This window comes from Petromyzon marinus, chromosome 25, assembly GCF_048934315.1.
Source record: "Petromyzon marinus isolate PM22_M1 ecotype Great Lakes invasive population chromosome 25, UKy_Petmar_22M1.pri1.0, whole genome shotgun sequence".
NCBI classification, from domain to species: Eukaryota; Metazoa; Chordata; class Hyperoartia; order Petromyzontiformes; family Petromyzontidae; genus Petromyzon; species Petromyzon marinus.
Window position 1 is genome coordinate 14,332,208 of NC_133691.1, and position 27,384 is coordinate 14,359,591.

Below are 27,384 nucleotides of genomic sequence, written 5' to 3' on the forward strand. Positions count from 1 at the left end.
GTCACGACTTTGTTTGTTAAGACCGTTCTCTCGTCAGCACAAGCCGTCTATGTGGACAATAGAGGGCACGACACACGTGTACACGATGTTTGTGTGCGTATATTCAGCGTGTGTATCACGCAATAATTATATAAGGTCGCGATTATGCTCAAAACGAACCAAATGTATAACATCACGAATAACTTTGGAAGTCTCCAGAGCCTGAACAATATTTGAAGTAGACACTGACCCAGTTACTATTAATAGCTCAGATGTGTAGGCTTTGACTTTAACATAGCCATTTCTGTGACCAGTCACAAGCTAATCACTCAGTTATTTCAATGCTAAATTTTCCTGTTTGATTTTTACTAGGTGCCTCTGTGAATGTGTATGCTTTGACTTTAACATAGCCATTTCTGTGACCAGTCACAAGCTAATCACTCAGCTATTTCAATGCTAAATTCTATGCTAATTCCTTTGTCAAGGGGTGCCTCTGAGGATGTGTATGCTTTGACTTTAACATAGCCATATCTGTGACCAGTCACAAGCTAATCACTCAGCCATTTCAATGCTAAATTCAATGCTAATTCCTTTGTCAAGGCGCTTTGTTTTTCTCACACAGCTTAAAGGTCTCGATCTGAGCTTGGCTTTGTTCGCTCCAGCGCTGTCCTCCAGACAGTCTCGTCCCTTCACCTGATGAAGCCCGCTTGTGTTGTGGCCGAAACGTCGTGAGAATTTTATTGTGCTATTTTATTTTTTCAATTTATTATTTTATTCTCATGCTACGTGACTTTACCGAAAGAACCAAAGAAGATGAACCAAGAATATGGCGTGTAGATGCTGCCATCTGCCGGCCACCAACGTGGCGTGTAGATTCTGCAAATTGAAAAATTAAAATAATAAATTGAAATTAATAAGCAAAAATCCAGATTCATATTCTTGGTTCTTTCGGTAAAGTCACGTAGATTTAAAAATAAAGAAATAAATTAAATAAAAAATAATTCGGAAATAATAAAATTACTTTTATTTGTAATTTTTAAATTGGCATAATCTACATGCCATATTCTTGGTTCTTTCGGGAAAGTCACGTAGATTTGAAAATAAAAATAAAATAATTAAATGAAAATCATGAATTTTTATTATTATATTTTGATTTAAAGCTTTCGTGACTGCAGGGATTCATATTATTGGTTCTTTCAGTAAAGTCACGTAGAAGGGAAACAATAAAATAAAATAAATATTTTTAAAAATATTATTTAAATGTTTAGTTTTCTTTTATTATTTATATTTTCTATCTACGTGACTTTACACAAAGAACTAAGATAATAGCGTGTAGATTCTGCCAATTTAAAAATAAAAAAATGGAAAATAATAAAAGCTTTTATTATTATTTTCAATTTATTATTTTAAAATCAAAATTTTGGTTCATTTTTTTATCTCTGTGACTTTACCGAAAGAACCAAGAATATGAATGTGGGTTTTTTGCTTTTATTATTTTCCATTTCACACTTTTTATTTGATTTTATTTGATAATTTTTTTTTATCTTCTATCGACGTGACTTTACCGATAGAACCAAGAATATGGCGTGTAGATGCTGCCAATTTAAAAATTAAAATAGATTGAAAATAATCATCCAAATCCAGATTCATATTATTGGTTCTTTCGGTAAAGCCATGTAGGTTGAAAATAAAAATAATAAAATTAAATAAATAAAATACAAAAGATAAATGGAAAATAATGAAAGCTTTTATTATTTTCAATTTATTATTTTAATTTGCATTTTTTTTTAAATTGGCAGAATCTACACGCCATATTCTTGGTTCTTTCGGTAAAGTAACGTAGATTTGAAAATGAAAATAATAGAATTAAATGAAAAAATACTAAATCATGATTTTTTTTAACTTTTCTTTATTATTTATATTTTACCCAAAGAACCAAGAATCTGGCGTGTAGATGCTGCCACCTGCCAACGTTAGTGGCCACCAGATGGCAGCATCTACACGCCATATTATTGCTTCTTTCGGTAAAGTCACGTAGATAGAAAATAATAATAAAATTAAAAAAATGAAAATTATGAAAGCTTTTATTATTTTCAATGTATTATTTGTATTTTATAAATTAAATTATATTATTTTTATTTTAAAATCTACGTGACTTTAACGAAAAAAACAAGAATTCGGCGTGTAGATGTTGCCACCTGCCGGCCACCAACGTGGCGTGTAGATTCTGCCAATTTTAAAATTAAAATAATAAATTGAATATAACAAAAGCTCAAATAATATTAAAAGCTTTTATTCAATTGATTATTTTAAAATTGTATTTTTTTTATCTCCGTGACTTTACCGAAAGAACCAAGAAAATGAATGTGGGTTTTTTGCTTTTATTATTTAAAATTTCACATTATTTGATTTGATATTTTTTTATTTTCTATGGACGTGACTTTACCGAAAGAACCAAGAATATGAATTCCTAAAGTCACGAAAGTTTTAAGTCACAATCTACACCCAACAATGGTGGCCAGCAGATGGCAGCATCTACACGCCAGATTATTGCTTCCTTCGGTAAAGTCATAATACTGGTAGGAACGAAGTTGTAAACTGAGTGTACCAGCCTGCAATAGATTAATATGTCCGTCCGTCCGTCCCCTTTCAATACTTTAACGAAGTGAAATACTGGTAGGAACGAAGTTGTAAACTGAGTGTACCAGCCTGCAAAAGATTAATGTGTCCGTCCGTCCGTCCCCTTTCAATACTTTAACGAAGTGAAATCTCGTGCTGTTGGGTGTGAAATCAGCAATAGACAGCGCAGAGACTTGTCCTACCAGCCCACCCTGCAGGGACCTGTTAATAAAATTAAAATAATACATTGAAAATAATAAATTGAAAATAATAAAAGCTTTTATTAGTTTAAATATTATAATTTATATTTTTTAATTTAATTTAATTATTTTTATTTTCAAATCTACGTGACTTTACCTGAAGAACCAAGAATATGGCGTGTAGATTCTGCCAATTCAAAAATTAAATAATAAATTTTAAATAATAAAAGCTTTCATTATTTCAATTTTTTTGTATTTTTAATTTAAAAAGCTTTTAGTATAGCTTTTATTATAATATCATAATCTTATAATCAAAGCTTTTATTATAATAAAAGCTTTTATTATTTTAGGATTCTCCTCCACGGCGGCCTTTGTCTCCCCCAGTAGCGATGTTTACGACACACCGCACCAGGTACTCATCTGAGGCTGAGTCGACCTCACACTCTCTTACTGTCTCAAAACAACAACCGCCATTCGCCACTAAGTGGCGGTGACGTCACCACGACGCTTGTGCCAGGCTATGTGCACCTTGAGGCTACGTGAAGTGTCGATCGCCGGCTGGCAGGAGGTCACGGGGCAGACCCAGGTGCCACTGGTCGACTGACTGAGATGACTGAGATTACTGGCTGATGCACCACCTGTGCCCCCTACTGTGCCAACTTGCTGAGCTTTAGCCACCCGACGCTCCGCTCGTTTTTCTGAGCGTCGCTCCTCTGCCCTCCGTTGTTGTTGGAGGGCGACTGCCTCCAACTGCCCAGTAGCGTCCTTCACGAGCCTCCTCCACAGAGGCCGATCTTGACACCGCTGGTACCAGTCATTGGCAAGTCCACACAGCTCCACATCCTCCTGTACCACATCACTCCATCTCTTCTCTAGTCCGTGCCACGCCCGTTTAGCTCCCTCGATCCGGCCGAACAAAAGCTGTTTGGGCATGCGGTGATTGGGCATGCAGGCTAAATGGCCCAGCCAACGCAGCCTTGCCTGCTGGAGGAGCTCACCGATGGGACTTTGTCCAGATCTTTCGAGGATTTGTGAGCTCCTCACACAATCCAGCCTGGTTAAACCCAGGATTGATCGTAGGCAGGTCAGCCTAAATGTTTCTAACCGGTGAAGATGCTGCATTAGGGGGGTCCACGTTTTGCAAGCGTAGAGAAGGGAGGGAATGACTGTGGCCGAGAAGAACCGAAGCTTCATGCGGAGCGACAGACCAGGTAGCTTCCACACAACGTTACACAACCGATGAAAAGATAATGCTGCTCGACTAATTCGGAGTGAGACCTCTGCTGTTAAACCGGAGCCGATCATGAGCACACTGCCCAGGTATGGAAAACTCTCCACTCTCTCCCCAACTGCCCCATCGCCGATTGGGAGTTGTGGGGGTAGAGTGCCCGATGGCACAAAATACCCAGGCAGGTGCTTCGTTTTGGTTGGGCTGATGGTAAGGCCCCACCTCTTTGTGGCACACTCCAGTTTCAGCAGCAGCGCCTCCAACTCCTCCTCTGAATGAGCAGCAATTACCAGGTCGTCGGCATACATAATGTGGTTGACCAATAGGGAGACATCCCTTGACCGCACCTGGGCATCGATCAGCCTCCCATTGTATCTGTACCAGACGTAAATTCCTCTGGTACAGCTACTGAAGGCTTCACGAACTATGTGGTCGAAATAGATGTTAAATAATGTTGGAGCCAGAGGACATCCCTGTCGCAGGGAATGGCTCTGACTCCCGGCTATGTAGTTTTACTCGGGTCTGCTCACCATCATGAAGGTCCTTAATGAGTGTGAGCAGAGGGTCAGGGACTCTGAAAGCACGAAGAACAACCCAGAGCCCAGGCCTACTGATGGTATCATAGGCCTTGACCAGGTCAATAAAGCAGAGATGTAGGTCTAGTTGGAATTCCCTCCACCTCTGCTGTAGCAGACGGACAGAAAATGACATTTTTGCAGGACCGCCTATTCCTGAAACCGCATTGGGGCTCCGCAAGCCTCTCCTTAGCGTACCTAGCAAGGCGATGTTGAATAATCCTTGCCAGGACCTTTTCTGGCACACTGAGGAGTTAGATGCCCCTGTAGTTGTTACAGTCTGTGCGGTCCCCCTTCTTAAAGAGGGGGACCGCCAGGGCATCCTTCCAATCCTGCGGAACCCGTCCAGTGGCCCAGACTGTTGTTATGATGTCATGTAGGGCAGTCTACGCACAAACGCAACCCTCCCTCAGCATTTCGCTTGGGAGATCTCTCTGCTCGGTGCCTTTCCTGGTCTCAGACTCTGGATCGCCCTCAGTACTTCCTCAACGGATGGTACCTCAGCCAGCCACTCACAGAGGGTGACTTCCTCCTCCAATATTTGAGGCACCGCATCCTCAGCAGGGTCATCCCCACTTTGTCCCATGATGTTTTCCAGGCTGAGGGATTCCCCCTCCCCCAGGACCTCACAGAAATGCTCAGCAAATCTACAAACCTGTCGCTGGGGGTCGGAGATTGGATCACCCTTCGTTCCCCTAATGATGGTGTAGTGGGTACAAATTGACGAAGAAACTTCTGATGAGGCAACACGATATTTATTGTCTTGGCCCCTTTTTGGGCCATGGACATTAGCCCTGGCGTGATAGCGCTTCCGCCCCCTATTGACGATAAGGGGAAGCTACCAGCCCACAGAGTGGTGAGTGACGATTACCCCTACAATGGTAATAGGTGTGGCGCTGTAGGTTACTTTTTTTAATGGAGTTAAATAGGGATTTGTAATCGCGGGCCACTGAGGCAGACTCCATCTCCTCAGCAACCCGCGACCACCACCCATCCTTGCAGCGCCTCACGGCTCTCCGAACCTCCGAGCGAAGGCTGCGGTAAGCCTCCTCATTCTCTGACGTGGGATGCTGTAGACGATTAGAGTGGGCCTGTCGCTTTTTCTCAACCATCCTGAACACCTCCTCTGTCAGCCAGGGTCTCTGGGGAGGTCTGGACTGCGTACACAAAGCAGCCATTGCAGCTGCATGAGTCAGTCCTAAACCTCGCCCATTTACCCTCGACATCAGGAGGAGTGGGGGACGATGCTGTCTCACTCACACTCACTCACAGCGCGAGACCGACTCATTACATCTCGCGGAGGATCGCGCTGCTGAACAAAAAAAGTTCCGTGGTTTCAGTTTGCAAGCGCGAGTTCGCGTTTTAAGGCGATGGGGGCCGTCCATAAATGACGTCACGCACCTGGGGAGGGGGGGGGGGTCAGACATTTGTGACGATGTGTGACGAGGAGGGGGGTTTAAGAAATGTGACGTCACATCAAAATGCGCAACTTTAAATAAATATAGACAACACATTCTATTTAGTTAAATAGACTTTTTAATGTTTTCTCCGACAACAACAGAGTGCAGCACCACATTAAATACGCGCTACAATGACAATAGTTTACAGCGATTTGAGTCATATTTAATTTTCAAAATGGAAATATGATTTGGGGGGGGGGGCGGCAGAGCTTTGTGACGTCAAATTTGAGGCGGGGGGGTCTGACTTTTTGTGACGCCGTGACGAGGGGGGGGGGTCAAAAATCGTCCAAAATCGCGTGGTCATTTATAGACGACCCCATATAAAATAATTCTTATTTCATGGCAGTTGGTTCTGAAGTGCGACTGTTTGTAATTTGGGCGTTCATAAGTCGAGGACTGCCTGTAAATAAAAATTCCAATTGTGGATGTGGGACTTGCTGGTAACAGCTTCTCTTCACAAGGCAGCAGACATCGTGCTGCTCGCAGCAGACATCGCGGCTGTCGCGATTTTCACCTGAAGATGATGGCTTGTGTTGCTATCGAAACGTCATGATTTATTTTGTTTTATTTCAAGCAAAGTGATTTTACCGAAAGAACCAAAGAGTATGGATTCCTGCAGTCACAAAAGCTTCAAATCAAGATCGGTTTGAATTATTTATCGAGTGTGGGTAGAATCTGTGCAGAGTTGTGCTGTTTCCCCATATGCAAGGTGGGGGTCTCTCTGGGTTCTACTCACACAGAGCCAAACGCTCATTAATGTAATTGCCAAATATCTCAATGCAATGGGAAACTTCTGAAAAAAATCAGTCTTTAGACTCAATGAGGCTTTCCTGGGTAAATAGTTAATATTGTAATAATTAGCATAAGCAATAATGAAGTCCACTTATGAGTGCCACGAATAGTACTATACTGGACTTTTAATTAAGAATATTTTACGTAGTTTTTTTGAAAAAAAGTGTCCATTCTCAACACTTTTTGACGGGCCCTCATGCAGAAATTATATTGCAATCTTAAATGGGGATTGGGAGTCAAGTGTGTCATGAATAGGGACTGAACGTATGGTGCTATAATTAGCTTGCTGTTGTGTATATACAGAAAGGATCTCTGGTGGGTAACATTGGGAAAATAGAGATAATTAGTAATTGTTGTTCATATACAAAATCTTATTTTGGTGGTGATTTGAAGCTTTCGTGACTGCAGAAATCCATACCCTTTTGTTCTTTCGGTAAAGTCACGTAGGTAGAAAAATAAAATAAAAAATAATATATTACGTTTCGATCGCAACACAAGCGGTCGTCCTCAGGCGGAAAATATAATCCGCTGCATCTCCGACCAGCGCCACCTAGCCAGTGAACTGGAGCACATATGAAGTGGGTAAATCATCGGTGGAGAACTTCTTGTGAGGCAACACGATATTTATTAACACTCTATTTTACAGGGTCCCTAACACAAAGGAGTAGCGGCCCCTTCACCCGATACCTGGGGAGGTATGGCCTCCGGACTACACGGGCCCTAACACTGGGAACCCGTTAATTCCCCGTCCTCTGGCTGGGGGCCCTAGGGAAGTCTATGCTGACCCGACCGTCCCAGGGTCTTCGAGTCCTGACCACTGGCCTCACTGAGCTCCGACCCTTGGAAGGACGACGGAGCTTGGGGTCCAGGGTCCTAACTTCAGCCCAGGTCTACAGTCTTCGGCTTGGAGATGCCTGAGCCGGACCCTTGAGAGGTCCGGCTTATATACTGGTTCGTGGCTTGCTCCGCCCTAGCCACGCCTCCCTTCCAAAACTTTCTGGAAGGTGACATCATTCCCCAGTCCCCCCTCCCGAGGTCCGGGGAATGTGTCTCAGGATCCACTTCTCAGGGATTGTCGTTGGCCCTTTGGGCCATAGTCATTAACAGTGGCATGATAGCGCTTCCACCCCCTGTTGAAGAGAAGGGGGAGCTACTCGCTAACAGGATGGGCAGTGCCGATTAATGCCTCTACACATACACCAAGCCCTCAAGATGAATGGATACTCAGACCGCACAATCCGCAAAGCTGTATCTCCAGCTATGGGGAGACAACCATCTGAGGGCCCAATCAAAACCATCACCTTGCCATACATAGCAGGTGTTACCAAAACTATTTCCAAAATCTTAAACAAACACAAGATCCAGGTCCGATTCAATACAGAACACAAAATCCATGATTTTATCCCACCTGTGAAGGATGTCATTCCTGACATGCAATACCCAGGCGTCTACAAACTAAGCTGTGTCTGCGGCAGCAGTTATATTGGGGAAAGGAAACGACATGTCTCGGACCGTGTTCGCGAACACAAGGCAGATTTGAAACATGGCAGAACCAATACCTCTGCCGTGGATGATCATTGTTATAACGCAGTGGGCGCGCACGATATTATTTTTTCCGAGACCAAGGTACTCTGCAAACCTTCGGGCTACCATAAAAGATTTGTCCATGAAGCCATCCAGAAAAATAAACACGGAGACAATTTCAACCGAGAAGATGGGTATAAGCTGAGCAATCATTGGAAGGACGTTATTAACCAAGCAAAGTCGTAACTTGCTGTGGCGCTCCCATTCGTTCCTGCCGTTTGGCTGTTATCTCCGACTCTCTGAGTTGCATTGCCCTGTTAGGTGCCTCTGCATTAATGGGCTGGGGTCTCACTAACATGGCCACCTCTCAATTAAAAGCTTTCGTGACTGCAAGGATTCATCTTCAAGATGAAATAAATCATCAGGGAGTTCTCCGTGAGCATCGTGCGCGCTCCAAATCCAGAGTTGAGCCGTGGTCTCAGCACCCAGCCAGCCACCTTCTCTTCTTGGCGCAGTCCGAGTCCAGCGCGCTATCGAAGGGCACGTGGTGAATGCTCAGGACGTGTCTCTTGAGCTTCGACTTCTGCGTCGCTCCGTACGATCAGTCGCTGCACGGGAAGGGCTTTTCCTCTGGAACACAAGACATCCACCGTTGAGCACACGCACGCGCTAATACATAATTTATTTATCACCATGCAGTGGATACCATAGCATTACTATGCATATGGGACGTTTTATCAATCACGGTTGCTGACCACAGGCACAAAGGCCCAAAGGCCTAAAATGCCAAATGGCCAGCAACAAATACCTCCGATTAGCACGGTTGGCTACGTATGGTATAAAAGAAGTTCAACATATTCTTGGTTCTTTTGGTAAAGTCACGTAGAATGAGAATAAAATAATAAATTGATAAAATAAAATAACACAATAATATTCTCACGACGTTTCGGCCACAACACAAGCGGCCTTCATCAGGTGAAGGGACGAGACTGTCTGGAGGACAGCACTGGAGTGAAAAAAGCCACGCTTAGATCACGACCTTTAAGCTGTGTGAGAAGAAACAAAGCGCCTTGACAAAGGAATTAGCATATAATTTAGCATTGAAATGGCTGAGTGATTACCTTGTGACTGGTCACAGAAATGGCTATGTTAAAGTTAAAGCATACACATCCGCAAAGGCACCCCTTGACAAAGGAATTAGCATAGAATTTAGCATTGAAATAGCTAAGTTAAAGTATACACATCCGCAGAGGCACCCCTTGACAAAGGAATTAGAATAGAATTTAGCATTGAAATAGCTGAGTGATTAGCTTGTGACTGGTCACAGAAATGGCTACACCACACACCGGTGTGCTGTACTAGTGATGAATTGGCATGTTCTGTTTACGTGACAACCCTTACTAGTTGGCTGTCGGGTGGTGGCGGGTTTAACGACACATTTAAATTGTAATAGGTTTTTACCCTTTTATCTGGCACCATAACTAACACCTTTATGCAAACATGATCCCTTGTATAAAGGTGTCAGTTTTGGTGCCAGATAAAAGGGTAAAAACCTATTACTATATCTTGCTACTGGCAAAGGAGGTCTCATAATGTAAATTCTTACCCCGAGCTCTCAATACTCTGATAGTGCGCTGTTTTTGAGTTGTATGCCTTTTGGCGTCATCTGGTCCAACACCAGTGGAGACTAGGCTCTAAGAAAAGCCGTCTCGGGTGTGGACCAATCAACTTCAAGGATAGTGTATATCACTATCAGAGTTGTCTCTTTTTGTTTGCATTTTGACTGCATGTGTTGTGGTTATTGCAAACATGATCCCTTGTATAAAGGTGTCAGTTTTGGTGCCAGATAAAAGGGTAAAAACCTATTACTATATCTTGCTACTGGCAAAGGTCTCATAATGACACATATATTTACGCGATCCAACCCGTAAAACCTGTATTATGGATATTTGTCGCGAAAGCCTACGTGTTAAACTGCCATGTATTTTTTACGTCTATTGCTGTATTTTCTTACGTGCAATATATTTAATAAACCATCCTAATTTATTCATATTTTTGTTCATAGTTATATCATTGTTGCGCGTGCGGTGTGGTCAGTGGATATTGTTCAGTGGATCAAACCGAGACAAATATTTTTGCAGCAGCTGTGGCTGCACATTGCAACAGCGCATTCCGAATGGTGTAGAACGCATCGCCCATAATCTGTATCTGTGTGCAAACACCAGGAATGGTTGGTAAGAAACACGTTTGGTTTTAAATGAACAGAACTCGAGCTTCAGCCATATTGTTCATTATAGACCCCACTATGTAAGCATTAATCACGCAAACCTTGCGCCTGATTCATTTGAGTCGCTGGGCTCATGATCAACAGGGCATTTGTGGCAATGTGTTAATGTACCACAGATTAGCACGGTTGGCTACGTACACTGCGAAAGAAGTTCAACACATATTCTTTGGGTCTTTCCGTAAAGTCACGTAGATAGAACAATAAAATAATAAAAATAAAGTGAATAAAAAAGTAAAATATATCACGACGTTTCGATCGCAACACAAGCAATCGTCATCAGGAGAAAAATGATGAAGATTGCTTGTGTTGCGATCGAAACGTCGTGATATTTTTATTATAATTTTGTATTCACTTTATTTTTATTATTTTATTGTTCTATCTACGTGACTTTATCGAAAGACCCAAAGAATATTAATTCCTGCAGTCACGAAAGCTTTAAGTCAACATTCAAGCACAACACACATTAATACATTTTGGAAAGCGAGTATCCTTGCACGTACAATGCACTGGACCGCATGTTCGTGTTAAGTGAGTCAGGGGCTTTGTCACTGCCTACCCCATGATGTAAATAATCTCAGGGAATTCAATTGCAAGTGTGCAATCTCCCTTCCGGTGGGCATCGAGGATGAGTTATACCCTGGCTTGCCAGGAGGCAGTGGAACACAACTGTGGAATCCTTTCCATCTGCACGGGATAGAACGTTGCCCCCTTGCTCACATTCGTTCGTTTTCTGCGAGTGTACTGGTTTCCCCCCACATGTAAACACTCAGTAAGTGGCTGCAAATATCGGAATGTAAAGAGAACCGCAGATCTTGGGCGAATGTTGGGAGTGCCGGCTCACCGCCTGGCTGCTGTCTCCCCGCTCGTCTGTGGGAGACATATAGAGGTACTGAATAAGATTTATATTCTCTACATAACATGATTCCTATCTACACAAAGAACTCACCGCGTGGAGTACAGCAAGTGATATTCCACGAAATAAAAAATAAAGTACATGACCACAACAGAAGCCAATGGGTACAGCTGTGCATACACGTACACAACATATACACGATTCCTACTGGTGGTTGGAACGATTCACCACTGCCGGAGAGTCAGGAATTGTCATGATTCAGGATCATGAATGCAAATTGTCCCCGTGCTCAAACCTGAGTACGATTTAAAAGGTCATAGAACGCCTTTGTCGGAAGCAAATACTTCCCCATGTCACTGCGATGGGCAGATTCATGCCGTTGCAGTCGGCTTACACATTGTCAGTAGACCCCCCATACGCAAGCGTACACATTTGGTTAACCCCTCCTCCCCCCTCCATGCATACATACTAAATGGATGCCCCCTAACAGCTACACCACCACTCCCCACACGAGACAAGCACGTGACTCTCGGTGTAAATGGAGCCGGAGCGCGAATAAACGTGCCGATGCCACAAGTACAGTTGCCACCATTTCCACGACAGAGCAAACCCAGGCACATTTCTCAGCGAGCCCAGGTCTATTGTTAAAACAGTGCAGTTCACGGTGATAAAATTCAACCATAGCCATACCCGGGGTACCAGATCTCGACACAAATCAATTCCTGCTGCCACCCGAACACTGTCCGGGGGTCAAACACAGACAGGTGGCAGCCCCAGTCGCGAGGCCACATCTGCACCGACTCACGGCAAACGTGTGCAGGGCCAGCAGGAAGAGCCCCGGGATCTCGGAGCGCAGCCACTGGTTCCACGCGCTGTCTCGGTCCACGTCCTCGCGTGACGACGACGACACTTCAAAATCACCTGACCGGATGGAGGGGGGTGGGAGGGAGAGTAAGAAGGTACGAAGGGGAACCTTCTAACTCTTTCACAGGGACGCGTTCTTCGCGTGCGTCACCCTGCAGCCAACCTCTCTGCTCTCGTGTGTGAACGTGGGTCAGTTTGGTTTAATCGTTCAGAATGAATGGGGCATAACCCTGGCCCTTGTGCAACTTTTCCATGAGATAATACCAAACACATAATTCATGTGTGAATGTGTCTGTGGCCTGCAAGCAAAACCTACATTCTCTCGAGTCATATATCGGGAGCAGTCACAGGTGGGAAAGCATTGCCGAATTCCTTGAAAGGCTCAACTCTTCTAGATTTAAAGCTTTCGTGACTGCAAGGATCCATACTCTTTGGTTCTATTCGGTAAAGTCACGTAGGTAAATAATAAAACAACAATAATCACGACGTTTCGGCCACAACACAAGCGGCCTTCATCAGGTGAAGGGACGAGCCTGTCTGGAGGACAGCGCTGGAGTGGAAGAAGCCACGCTTAGATCACGACATTTAAGCTGTGTGAGAAGAAGAAGAAGACCACGGGCTTTGACAAAAGCCAAAGCCCGTGGACAAAAGCCAAAGCCCGTGGTCTTCTTCTTCTTCTGACACAGCTTAAATGTCGTGATCTAAGCGTGGCTTCTTCCACTCCAGCGCTGTCCTCCAGACAGGCTCGTCCCTTCACCTGATGAAGGCCGCTTGTGTTGTGGCCGAAACGTCGTGATTATTGTTGTTTTATTATTTACCTACGTGACTTTACCGAATAGAACCAAAGAGTATAGGCTCAACTCTCTCCAACTTATGTTAAAAGCATTTACAGTGAGGGAAAAAGTATTTGATCCCCTGCTGATTATGTACGTTTGCCCACTGACGAAGAAATGATCAGTCTATAATTTTTATGGTAGGTAAATTTGAACAGTAAGAGAGACAGAATAACAACAACAAAATCCAGAAAAATGCATGTAAAAAATGTTCTAAATTGATTTGCATTTTAATTAGGGGAATATGTACTTGACCCCTCTGCAAAACATGACTTAGTACTTGGTGAAAAAACCCTTGTTGGCAATCACAGAGGTCAGACGTTTTTTTGTAGTTGGCTACCAGGTTTGCACACATCTCAGGAGGGATTTTGTCCCACTCCTCTTTGCAGATCTTCTCCAAGTCATTAAGGTGTGGAGGCTGACGCTTGGCAACTCGAACCTTCAGCTCCCTCCACAGATATTCTATGGGATTAAAGTCTGGAGACTGGCTAGGCCACTCTAGGACCTTAATGTGCTTCTTCTTGAGCCACTCCTTTATTGCCTTGGCCGTGTGTTTTGGGTCATTGTCATGCTGGAATACCCATCCACGACCCATTTTCAATGCCCTGGCTGAGGGAAGGAGGTTATCACCCAAGATTTGACGGTACATGGCCCCGTCCATCGTCCCTTTGATGCGGTGAAGTTGTCCTGTCCCCTTAGCAGAAAAACACCCCCAAAGCATAATGTTTCCACCTCCATGTTTGACGGTGGGGATGGTGTTCTTGGGGTCATAGACAGCATTCCTCCTCCTCCAACACGGCGAGTTGAGTTTATGCCAAAGAGCTCCATTTTGGTCTCATCTGACCACAACACTTTCACCCAGTTGTCCTCTGATTCATTCAGATATTCATTGGCAAACTTCAGACGGGCATGTATATGTGCTTTCTTGAGCAGGGGGACCTTGCGGGTGCTGCAGGATTTCAGTCCTTCAAGGTGTAGTGTGTTACCAATTGTTTTCTTGGAATGGTGCCAGCTGCCTTGAGATCATTGACAAGATCCTCCCGTATAGTTCTGGGCTGATTCCTCACCGTTCTCATGATCATTGCAACTCCACGAGGTGAGATCTTGCATGGAGCCCCAGGCAGAGGGAGATTGACAGTTATTTTGTGTTTCTTCCATTTGCGAATAATCGCACCAACTGTTGTCACCTTCTCCACAAGCTGCTTGGCAATGGTCTTGTAGCCCATTCCAGCCTTGTGTAGGTCTACAATCTTGTCCCTGACATCCTTGGAGAGCTCTTTGGTCTTGGCCATGGTGGAGAGTTTGGAATCTGATTGATTGATTGCTTCTGTGGACAGGTGTCTTTTATACAGGTAACAAGCTGAGATTAGGAGCACTCCCTTTAAGAGTGTGCTCCTAATCTCAGCTCGTTACCTGTATAAAAGACACCTGGGAGCCAGAAATCTTTATGATTGAGAGGGGGTCAAATACTTCTTTCCCTCATTAAAATGCAAATCAATTTATTACATTTGTGACATGCGTTTTTCTGGATTTTTTGTTGTTATTCTGCCTCTCACTATTCAAATCAACCTGCCATTAAAATTATAGACTAATAATTTCTTTGTCAGTGGGCAAAGGTACAAAATCAGCAGGGGATCAAATACTTTTTTCCCTCACTGTATGCATTAGTTCTGCCCGTACCTCTTTGTGCCTGTGTAGTGGGCAGGCAAGTGTGGTGGAGCAGCAGGTCCAGCACACGGGTGTCCAGCAGAGCAGAGGAGAGGAACTCCCCGTGGCCGTGGCCGGGGAAGCAGAGGTCGGCGGCGCTGGGAGCGGCGTCAGTTGTGCGGCGTCTGTGGGAGAAGGCATAGCCCTCTGCTGAAGATTATCATCCGCAGACACATCACACGGCTTGCCGGACACGTCACACACTCGGCCCTGTGATTGTGGAGGTGAGACAGGTTCGCGCGTGGCAACGAATGGCTTGTCGCTGGACAAACATCGACGGCAACATCGGGAGAACGCGGCACGAACTCGTGCAGAGTTTCTGGCACCGTATGAATTTACACTCCTTGTAGGTATGTACGTTGAACCTCGTTCGCGCCATACGTCAGCCAGCCGTGATAATCGGAGGTGCAGATGGATGCAATTGAAGGACGTGGAGCAGAGGTGTCAAAATGAAAAAAATAATTGATACAGAAATTACACAAGTCCAGGGGACTTCACCAAGGCCGTGTTATCCCAGACTCTGACAGAGCACAAAGGAAGATTGGCAATGACAAAAAATGGCTTCATAACTTTCATTGTCAGATGGCACACTTGCATCTTCAGTCTTCAGTCGGCGTCAGTAATTTAAGAATGCACGCATGATGCGTGACACCAACTAAAATGGCATCGATGCTGACTAATCACATCCTCTCCAAGATGTGGAACTCAAGAGACGAGGATAGCCTCTTCCAAACAGGACTACCCTTGACAATTGAGTTGTCGCCTGGGTAAAAATAAAATGAACTAGTAGATTTCAACTTGAAAATCCAAACCATCGCACCAACAGTAATGGAAGGAATCCTATATGAGGCGCACACTGCAGTAGCTTCACGTGGACTCTGGTACCTGCTTTAACGTCTGTGTGAGAAGCATCTTCTCCCACTGAAATTCAAACAAAGTTGACAGTTAGACAGGACATGTTTTAAAACATCCGCAGTAAAATTCAAGTATGTATACCATTAAAGTAAACTATTTTTTATTTACCAGGTAAGGCCCATTGAGAGCTATATAGCTCTTTTTCAGACGCGACCTGGCCACAAATCATAGCTTAACGAAGTAGCTTATCACGTGGAAATTTATAGCAGCCAAATACTCTAAACGCATTACTTACAAATAGCTCACAAAGCGGTTATTTTCCCACTACCCTTGGGTTACCTCCTGTCCCGGTCCAGCCGAGACAGTCTGTGAATAGGCATCTGTGTTTGGGTGGCATGAATTAATTTGTACCGAGATCTGGTACCGGTACTGTGCTGAACTTTACTACTGCATGGTTGTTGACAGACCTAGACCGACTGAAACATAGGTCTGGGTTTGATCTCCATAGTGGAAAATCTGGTAACCCGAAAACTAACCCAAACCCTTCCACATTCAACGATAAACACTTTAAAACCGAGTTCGCTCGGAAATGACCCCACTAAACCGCACGTATGTAAACGTTTGACTTCAGTGGTTCCTCCGCCGCGTGCGAACGATGAAGTGCACGGCCTCTCGTGATGATGACCTCACACCCGCATGGCTGCACGAAAGGCGGTGCTGACGAGCATGAGGCAGGTGGAAGAGGCAAAACGAGGAGGCAAGATTAGAGTGCTGTAGTCGGTGGGGTATAGTGGGGCCTATTTCCGAATGATTGATTTATGCGGAAATAAAATTGATCAAGAGTCCGTTACTTTGTAAACATTAGCATGTATCTACTTTAATACCAAGTCTGCAGGGGTGGGAAAGATGAGGTCTATTCATTCTGGTGGGCAAAGGGAATTTAGACACTCCAAGTTAAGTCTGGTGGCATACGGATAAAATGCACCTTATAAATGTTAATAATGATTATTAATCCATCTTCTTCTTCACTCCCACGGTGTTTCCAACCAGAGTTAAGCCATGTAATGATCTGACGTGCTGTACACTTGTACAGTGTTACTGAATTATTGTATCATTATGAATTCAGTGCCCCTTCTGCGACCTTTCCCTAGATCCCCCTCTTGTGTATAACCTGGCCTGCTGACGTCAGGGCCGTAAGCCGCAGATCCCTTTCCCTGCCAGCAACCAGCGCTATCTGTTACATTACGATTCTATGCCACTACACAGGGACTCCTCTACTTACGAACATTCGACTTACGAACTTTCAGAGATGATATGATCAAACCTGTCCATATGTCCAGTTTCCTGTTCAGACCGAGAGTCGCAAGTTCAATCGCCGCACAATAGGTGGTGATGGTGGCATCTACATCTGCAGAACGTGAAGAACCAGAGGCAACCGTCAAAGCCATTCCCCGTGTTTAGTGTACAAGTCGTAAAACGTGTTTGAAATCGACGGGAGTAAAGTTGGACTCACGAACAAATCGACTTACGAACAGACATATGGAACTTAACTCGTTTGTACGTACAAGAGTCTGTATATGGTGGTCACTCTGAACAACACAGACCCAGCCTCCTTTTTACAATTTTTGGTCCATTAAGACATTACCAGACGCATCTTTCTGTGCTAACGACCACACAATACACATTAGACGTGTCACAACAGGTCATGTTTAATAGTCTAAACTTGTCTGGAGTAAGTCGCATAGGTAGACATTTCTGCACATTTGCAGAATTACATGTCTATGATAAAGGAACCATGTGTATTGAATTACACAGGGGTGCTTGATCATGTGTGGATGCAGATTCCCGCAGCAATAGAGGGAATAGGTTGTTCGCAGCGCCACTGATTAATCAGAATCAGAATCTTTTTTATATCCTGGAGGAATCCGATGAGCTATGAAGATCTTTTTCACATATGTCCAGTAGGGGAGGGTCAGCGAGCTATTTCCAAAACCGATGAGAGGCAAGATGGAGAAAATGTAAGCAAATTGCTAAAAATACAAAGTACATACATTCCTGCCAATTGGCAGGAATGTATGTACTCTCCCCTACTGGACATATGTGAAAAAGATCTTCATAGCTCATCGGATTCCTCAGGATATAAAAAAGATTCTGATTCTGATTAATCAGTGGCGCTGCGAACAACCTATTCCCTCTATTGCTGCGGGAATCTGCATCCACACATGATCAAGCACCCCTGTCTAATGCAATACACATGGTTCCTTTGTCATAGGCATGTAATTCTGGAAATGTGCAGAAATGTCTACCGTATGCGACTTACTCCAGACAAGGTTAGACTATTAAACGTGACCTGTTGTGACACGTCTAATGTGTATTGTGTGGTCGTTAGCACAGAAAGATTCATCTGGTAATGTCCTAATGGACCAAAAATAGTAAAAAGGAGGCTGGGTCTGTGTTGTTCAGAGTGACCACCATATACAGACTCTTGTACGTACAAACGAGTTCGGTTCCATAGGTCTGTTCGTAAGTCGATTTGTTCGTGAGTCCAACTTTACTCCCGTCGATTTCAAACACGTTTTACGACTTGTACACTAAACACGGGGAATGGCTTTAACAGTTGCCTCTGGTTCTTCACGTTCTGCAGATGTAGATGCCACCATCACCACCTATTGTGCGGTGGTTGAACTTGCGACTCTCGGTCCGAACAGGAAACTGGACATACGGACAGGTTTGATCATATCTCTGAAAGTTTGTAAGTCGAATGTTCGTAAGTAGAGGAGTCCCTGTATAGTGGCATAGAATCGTAATCTAACAGCATAGCGAATGCTGCTGGCAGGGAAAGGGATCTGAGGCTTACGGCCCTGACGTCAGCAGGCCAGGTTATACACCAGAGGGGGATCTAGGGAAAGGTCGCAGAAGGGGCACTGAATTCATAATGATACAATAATTCAGTAACACTGTACAAGTGTACAGCACGTCAGATCATTACATGGCCTAACCCTGGTTGGAAACACCGTGGGAGTGAAGAAGAAGATGGATTAATAATCATTATTATTTACATTTGTAAGGTGCATTTTATCCGTATGCCACCAGACTTAACTTGGAGTGTCTAAATTCCCTTTGCCCACCAGAATGAATAGACCTCATCTTTCCCACCCCTGCAGACTTGGTATTAAAGTAGATACATGCTAATGTTTACAAAGTAACGGGCTCTTGACCAATTTGATTTCCACATAAATCACTCATTCGGAAATAGGCCCCACTATACCCCACCGACTACAGCACTCCAATCTTGCCTCCTCGTTTTGCCTCTTCCACCTGCCTCATGCTCGTCAGGACCGCCTTCCGTGCAGCCATGCGGGTGTGAGGTCATCATCACGAGAGGCCGTGCACTTCATCGTTCGCACGCGGCGGAGGAACCACTGAAGTCAAACGTTTACATACGTGCGGTTTAGTGGGGTCATTTCCGAGCGAACTCGGTTTTAGAAGTGTTTATCGTTGAATGTGGAAGGGTTTGGGTTAGTTTTCAGGTTACCACCCTTTCCACTATGGAGATCAAACCCAGACCTATGTTTCAGTCTGTCTAGGTCTGTCAACAACCATGCAGTAGTAAAGTTCAGCACAGTACCGGTACCAGATCTCGGTACAAATTAATTCATGCCACCCAAACACAGATGCCAATTCACAGACTGCCTCGGCTGGACCGGGACAGGAGGTAACCCAAGGGTAGTGGGAGGATAACCGCTTTGTGAGCTATTTGTAAGTAATGCGTTTAGAGTATTTGGCTACTATAAATTTCCACGTGATAAGCCACTTCGTTAAGCTATAATTTGTGGCCAGGTCGCTTCTGAAAAAGAGCTATATAGCTCTCAATGGGCCTTACCTGGTAAATAAAAAAATAGTTTACTTTAATGGTATACATACTTGAATTTACTGCGGATGTTTTAAAACATGTCCTGTCTAACTGTCAACTTTGTTTGAATTTCAGTGGGAGAAGATGCTTCTCACACAGACGTTAAAGCAGGTACCAGAGTCCACCTGAAGCTACTGCAGTGTGCGCCTCATATAGGATTCCATCCATTACTGTTGGTGCGATGGTTTGGATTTTCAAGTTGAAATCTCCTAGTTCATTTTATTTTTACCCAGGTGACAACTCAATTGTCAAGGGTAGTCCTGTTTGGAAGAGGCATCCTTGTATCTTTAGTTCCACATCTTGGAGAGGATGTGATTAGTCAGCATCGATGCCATTTTAGTTGGTGTCACGCATCATGCGTGCATTCTTAAATTACTGACGCTGACTGAAGACTGAAGATGCAAGTGTGCCATCTGACAATGATAGTTATGAAGCCATTTTTTGCCATTGCCAATCTTCCTTTGTGCTCTGTCAGATTCTGGGATAACACGGCCTTGGTGAAGTCCCCTGGACTTGTGTAATTTCTGTATCAATTTTTTTGTTTCATTTTGAAATCTCTGCTCCACTTCCTTCAATTGCATCCATCTGCACCTCCGATTAGCACGGCTGGCTGACGTACGGCGCGAAAGAGGTTCAACGCACATACCTACAAGGAGTGTAAATTCATACGGTGCCAGAAACTCTGCACGAGTTTGTGCCGCGTTCTCCCGATGTTGCCGTCGATGTTTGTCCAGCGACAAGCCATTCGTTGCCACGGGCGAACCTGTCTCACCTCCACAATCACAGGGCCGAGTGCGTGACGTGTCCGGCAAGCCGTGTGATGTGTCTGCGGATGATATTCTTCAGCAGAGGCCTATGCCTTCTCCCACAGACGCCGCGCAACTGACGCCGCTCCCAGCGTCGCCGACCTCTGCTTCCCCGGCCACGGGGAGTTCCTCTCCTCTGCTGGACACCCCGTGTGCTGGACCTGCTGCTCCACCACACTTGCCTGCCCACTATACAGGCATAAAGAGGTACGGGCAGAGCTAATGCATAAATGCTTTCCACATAAGTTGGAGAGAGCTGAGCCTTTCTAAGAATTCGGCAATGCTTTCCCACCTGTGACTGCTCCCGATATATGACTCGAGAGCATGTAGGTTTTGCTTGCAGGCCACACACATACACATGAATGATGTGTTTGGTATTATCTCATGGAAAATAATAAATTGCACAAGGGCCAGGGTCATGCCCCATTCATTCTGAACGATTAAACCAAACTGACCCACGTTCACACACGAGAGCAGAGAGGTTGGCTGCAGGGTGACGCACGCGAAGAACGCGTCACTGTGAAAGAGTTAGAAGGTTCCCCTTCGTACCTTCTTACTCTCCCTCCCACCCCCCTCCTTCCGGTCAGGTGATTTTGAAGTGTCGTCGTCACGCGAGGACGTGGACCGAGACAGCGCGTGGAACCAGTGGCTGCGCTCCGAGATCCCGGGGCTCTTCCTGCTGGCCCTGCACACGTTTACCGTGAGTCGGCGCAGATGTGGCCTCGCGACTGGGGCTGCCACCTGTCCGTGTTTGACCCCCGGACAGTGTTCGGGTGGCAGCAGGAATTGATTTGTGTCGAGATCTGGTATCCCGGGTATGGCTATGGTTGAATTTTATCACTGTGAACTGCACAGTTTTAACAATAGACCTGGGCTCGCTGAGAAATGTGCCTGGGTTTGCTCTGTCGTGGAAATGGTGGCAACTGTACTTGGGGCATCGGCACGTTTATTCTCGCTCCGGCTCCATTTACACCGAGAGTCACGTGCTTGTCTCGTGTGGGGAGTGGTGGTGTAACTGTTAGGGGGCATCCATTTAGTATGTATGCATGGAGGGGGGAGGAGGGGTTAACCCAAATGCGTACGCTTGCGTATGGGGGGTCTACTGACAATGTGTAAGCCGACTGCAACGGCATGAATCTGCCCATCGCAGTGACATGGGGAAGTAATTGCTTCCGACAAAGGCGTTCTATGACCTTTTAAATCGTACTCAGGTTTGAGAACGGGGACAGTTTGCATTCATGATCCTGAATCATAACAATTCCTTGACTCTCCGGCAGTGGTGAATCGTTCCAACCATGGTTTTTTATTTCGTGGAATATCACTTGCTGTACGCCACGCGGTGAGTGCTTTGTGTAGATAGGAATCATGTTATGTAGAGAATATAAATCTAATTCAGTACCTCTATATGTCTCCCACAGACGAGCGGGGAGACAGCAGCCAGGCGGTGAGCCGGCACTCCCAACAATCGCCCAAGATCTGCGGTTCTCTTTACATTCCGATATTTGCAGCCACTTACTGAGTGTTTACATGTGGGGGGAAACCAGTACACTCGCAGAAAACGAACGAATGTGAGCAAGGGGGCAACGTTCTATCCCGTGCAGATGGAAAGGATTCCACAGTTGTGTTCCACTGCCTCCTGGCAAGCCAGGGTATGACTCATCCTCGATGCCCACCGGAAGGGAGATTGCACACTTGCAATTGAATTCCCTGAGATTATTTATATCATGGGGTAGGCAGTGACAAAGCCCCTGACTCACTTAACACGAACATGCGGTCCAGTGCATTGTACGTGCAAGGATACTCGCTTTCCAAAATGTATGAAAGTGTGTTGAACTTGAATCTTGACATAAAGCTTTCGTGACTGCAGGAATTCATATTTTTTGGGTCTTTCGGTAAAGTCACGTAGATAGAACAATAAAATAATAAAAATAAAGTGAATACGAAATAATAATTAAAATATCACGATGTTTCGATCACAACACAAGCAATCATCATCATTTTTCTCCTGATGACGATTGCTTGTGTTGCGATCGAAACGTCGTGATATATTTTACTTTTTTATTCACTTTATTTTTATTTATTGTTCTATCTACGTGACTTTACGGAAAGACCCAAAGAATATGTGTTGAACTTCTTTCGCAGTGTACGTAGCCAACCGTGCTAATCTGTGGTACATTAACACCTTGCCACAAATGCCCTGTTGCTCATGAGCACAGCGACTCAAATGAATCAGGCGCAAGGTTTGCGTGATTAATTCTTACAAAGTGGGGTCTATAATGAACAATATGGCTGAAGCTCCAGTTCTATTCATTTAAAACCAAACGTGTTTCTTACCAACCATACCTGGTGTTTGCACACAGATACAGATTATGGGCGATGCGTTCTACACCATTCGGAATGCGCTGTTGCAATGTGCAGCCACAGCTGCTGCAAAAAATATTCGTCTCGGTTTGATCCACTGAACAATATCCACTGACCACACCGCACGCGCAACAATTATATAACTATGAACAAAAATATGAATAAATTAAAATGGTTTATTAAATATATTGCACGTAAGAAAATACAGCAATAGACGTAAAAATACATGGCAGTTTAACACGTAGGCTTTCGCGACAAATATCCATAATACAGGTTTTATGGGTTGGATCAAGTAAATATATAAATGTGTCGTTAAAGCCGCCACGACCCGACAGCCAACTAGTAAGGGTTGTCACGTAAACAGAACATGCCAATTCATCACTAGTACAGCACACCGGTGTGTGGTGTGTTGGAGAGCCAAGCTACAACATTAACCATCGGAGTATGACGTTTCAGTAATTACAACTAGCTTCATCAGGCAACACAAGATTTGGGAGAAGTCCACCTGTTTAATTCCTTATATAGAGGCGTAGATGTGGTGACAGCACTTGTGCGCTCTTTGACCGCAAAGTTGGGGGGGGATTAATGAATCAACGTACATTATACATGCACATTATGCTAGCCCATTGATCTTGTACTTAGTGTCCATTGTGTGTACTAAAACAGCCGTACAAACGGTAATTTGATGATTCTCTTCCATGCAGCACTAAGTCGGTAGCTATCCAAACGATTACAATTATTTTTATTTCTTTAAATTTCGATAGATTCTGTAATTAGTCTTGGCCCGTAGTAACTAGTTTTGCACAGAACTTCAACATTATCAAAATCAATTGAGTGTCCTTGTGGGCACGCGTGTTCTGCTGCTGCTGACAGTTGTATTTGTGAGCATTTCATATTTCTGTGGTGTTCTTTTAGTCTCGTGCTGATCATTCGTCCTGTTTGCCATACATAGCATTTGCCACAAGTGCAATTAATCCGGTACACACCTTCTGTTGATAGCTTCAGTAATAGAACAGCAAAGAAATATCCAATAGGCCTTTTCGTAGGTTTCCATATGCCTTCTGAATTTGCCTGGCTGATCAAAGTTTCGACCGCAGATGCCATTGGTCAGGGGTCTCTTTGTCCGTTCTCATGTGGGACTCTAGGCATGATGGCAGTTGGAATGCTTTCCCACAGACTTGGCAAGACATTTGTTTTCTCACTCTAGTGACTATGGGAGTGAGGTGGAGTCGAGACGGGCGCTGGTCAGGCGTGGCGTTTCCCAGCAGGCGCCTTCGTTCCATGCACGGTTGCTGTGATAGCAATAACTTCGTTGCACGCAGGTGCACCCTTTGCAGAAGGTGGCATTGTCTGCAACTCTGCCTCCTCACCACCAGGACTCGACAAGCTGCTGCTGCTGGAGCTGCTGGTGCCATCCATGGCAAAGGCAATTCTTCCAGCACCATGACTCGCATCCGAGTAGCTCTGACACACCTTTAACACCGCATTGGCAAAATTGCCGTCATTCACCATGCCACGTGCGCCCCTTGAGTTATTTCCATGGGTCTCCATATGCCTTCTGAGTTTGTAGGGCTGATCAAAGCTTTGATCGCAGATGTTGCAGCTTTGACCACCGGTCTTGTGCATTCTCATGTGGGACTCTAGGCACCATGCCAGTTGGAATGTTTTCCTGCAGACGTCGCAAGAGATTTGTTTTCTCACTCTAGTGATACTATCAGATTCTAGTGACTCTATCGGATTCAACACCGCATTGGCAAAACTGCCGTTATTCACCAAGCCTGGTGCACCCTTTATCATGTAATCCTTTTCGTGGGTCTTCATATGCCTTTTGAATTTTCCTTGCTGATCAAAGCTTCGTCCGCATATGCCGCAACATTGATCACGGGTCTCCTTGTGCGTTCTTACGTGGGATTCTAGGCACCATGCCAGTTGGAATTTTTTTCCCACAGACGTCACAAGAGATGAGTTTTTTCACTCTTGTAACTCTACCGGATTGAGACGGGTGCTGGTGAAGTGCCATCGATGGTAAAGGCAATTCTCCCAGCACCACCATGACTCGCAGCGGAGTTGCTCTCGCACATCTGAAACAAAAGACAAAGGTCAAGCGCATTACACCTGTGTCATATGTGGACTCACAAAGGCATACATAAGGTGACAAGATTCATTATAACAGATTCATTATAACAGAAGTCCTCAATAGTGCAGATCCTATCATGTACTATTTTGCTCCTTATCCACCCAAATAAGTACTCTTTGGTTCTTTCAGTAACGTCACGTACGTAGAAAAATAAAATAAAAAACAACATTACGACATTTCGATCGCAACACAAGTGTTCGTCGTCAGGTGGAAAAAATAATCCAGCGGTAGAACTGCTGAACCAGCGAGAGAGCTGTTAAAACAAGAGGTTATATACGTGGTGAAGGGCAACCAGGTGGGGTCTGAGCTGGAAAGGAATTCCATCCCCGGATGCAAGCACGTCAGTTGTGTTAATGGGGGAGATTAGGGAGAAGATTAGCATGAAATGAGCTTCCGTCGCCGCATAAGAGTATCGTCCTCGCATATGGGCACAAGAGCAGTGTTAATGGGAGATCAGCACTGTGTTGATGGGAGAGATTAGGCAGAGAGATTAGGGAGATTAGCAAGTTAATGTCATGTCTATGTGTAACACAAGCTGCGGCGCTGCCAACTGCGCTGTGAGAGGCAAGCACGTCCACGCAAGAGAACCACCGCAGTGAGACACACAGCCCATCACACAGCCAGAACCATCGATACATCGAGGCTAAGGGAGCAGAGGTGGCCATGTTAGTGAGACTCCAGCCCATTAATGCAGAGGCACCTAACAGGGCAATGCAACTCAGAGAGTCGGAGATAACAGCCAAACGGCAGGGAAGAATGGGAGCGCCACAGCAAGTTACGACTTTGCTTGGTTAATAACGTCCTTCCAATGATTGCTCAGCTTATACCCATCTTCTCGGTTGAAATTGTCTCCGTGTTTATTTTTCTGGATGGCTTCATGGACAAATCTTTGATGGTAGCCCGAAGGTTTGCAGAGTACCTTGGTCTCGGTAAAATAATATCGTGCGAGCCCACTGCGTTATAACAATGATCATCCACGGCAGAGGTATTGGTTCTGCCGTGTTTCAAATCTGCCTTGTGTTCGCGAACACAGTCCGAGACATGACGTTTCGTTTCCCCAATGTAACTGCTGCCGCAGGACACAACTTAGTTTGTAGACACCAGGGTATTGCATGTCAGGAATGACATCCTTCACAGGTGGGATCAAATCACGGATTTTGTGTACTGTATTGAATCGGACCTGGATCTTGTGTTTGTTTAAGATTTTGGAAATCTTTTTGGTGACACGTGCTATGTACGGTAAGGTGATTGTTTTTATTGGATCCTCAGAAGGTTGTCTCCCCATGGTTGGAGATACAGCTTTGCGGATTGTGCGGTCTGAGTATCCATTGATCTTGAGGGCTTGGTGTATGTGTAGAGGCATTAATCGGCACTCCCCATCCTGTTAGCGGGTAGCTTCCCCTTTCTCGTCAACAGGGGGCGGAAGCGCTATCACGCCACTGTTAATGACTATGGCCCAAGGGGCCAACGACAATCCCTGGGAAGCGGATCCTGAGACACATTCCCCAGACCCCGGGAGGGGGGACTGGGGGATGATGTCACCTTCCAGAAAGTTCTGTAAGGGAGGCGTGGCTAGGGCGGAGCAAGCCACGAACCAGTATATAAGCCGGACCTCTCAAGGGTCCGGCTCAGGCATCTCCAAGCCGAAGACTGTAGACCTGGGCTGAAGTTAGGACCCTGGACCCCAAGCTCCGTCGTCCTTCCAAGGGTCGGAGCTCAGTGAGGCCAGTGGTCAGGACCCGAAGACCCTGGCACGGTCGGGTCAGCATAGCCTCCCCTAGGGCCCCCAGCCAGAGGACAGGGAATTAACGGGTTCCCAGTGTTAGGGCCCGTGTAGTCCGGAGGCCATACCTCCCCAGGTATCGGGTGAAGGGGCCGCTACCCCTTTGTGTTAGGGACCCTGTAAAATAGTGTTAATAAATATCGTGTTGCCTCGCAAGAAGTTCTCCGCCGATTATTTACCCACTTCATATGTGCTCCAGTTCACTGGCTAGGTGGCGCTGGTCGGAGATGCAGCGGATTATTTTTTCCACCTGAGGACGACCGCTTGTGTTGCGATAGAAACATCGTTATATGTTATTTTTTATTTTATTTTTCTACCTACGTGACTTTACCAAAAGAACCAAAGAGTATGGATTTCTGCAGTCACAGAAGCTTCAAATCATCACCCAAATAAGATTTTGTATATGAACAACAATGACTATCTCCAATTTCCAAATGTTACCCACCAGAGATCCTTTCTGTATATACACAACAGCAAGCGAATTATAGCACAATACGTTCAGTCCCTATTCATGACACACTTGACTCCCAATCCTCATGTAAGATTGCAATATAATTTCTGCATGAGGGCCCGTCAAAAAGTGTTGAGAATGGACACTTTTTCCAAAA

At 45.0% G+C, this 27,384-nt stretch overlaps 1 protein-coding gene across 1 annotated transcript in view; it reads left to right on the forward strand.

Moving 5' to 3' along the window:
* The window catches only part of LOC142929090 (anoctamin-5-like), a gene marked incomplete at its 5' end in the record, with an annotated part of 46,632 nt that extends 27,489 nt beyond the window's left edge, over positions 1–19,143 (forward strand). Inside the window, one exon of the mRNA XM_076069542.1 lies at positions 19,113–19,143. Coding sequence (XP_075925657.1) covers positions 19,113–19,143 — 31 coding nt within the window. The remainder of the gene's footprint in view (positions 1–19,112) is intronic.
* Positions 19,144–27,384: the final 8,241 nt, after the last annotated feature.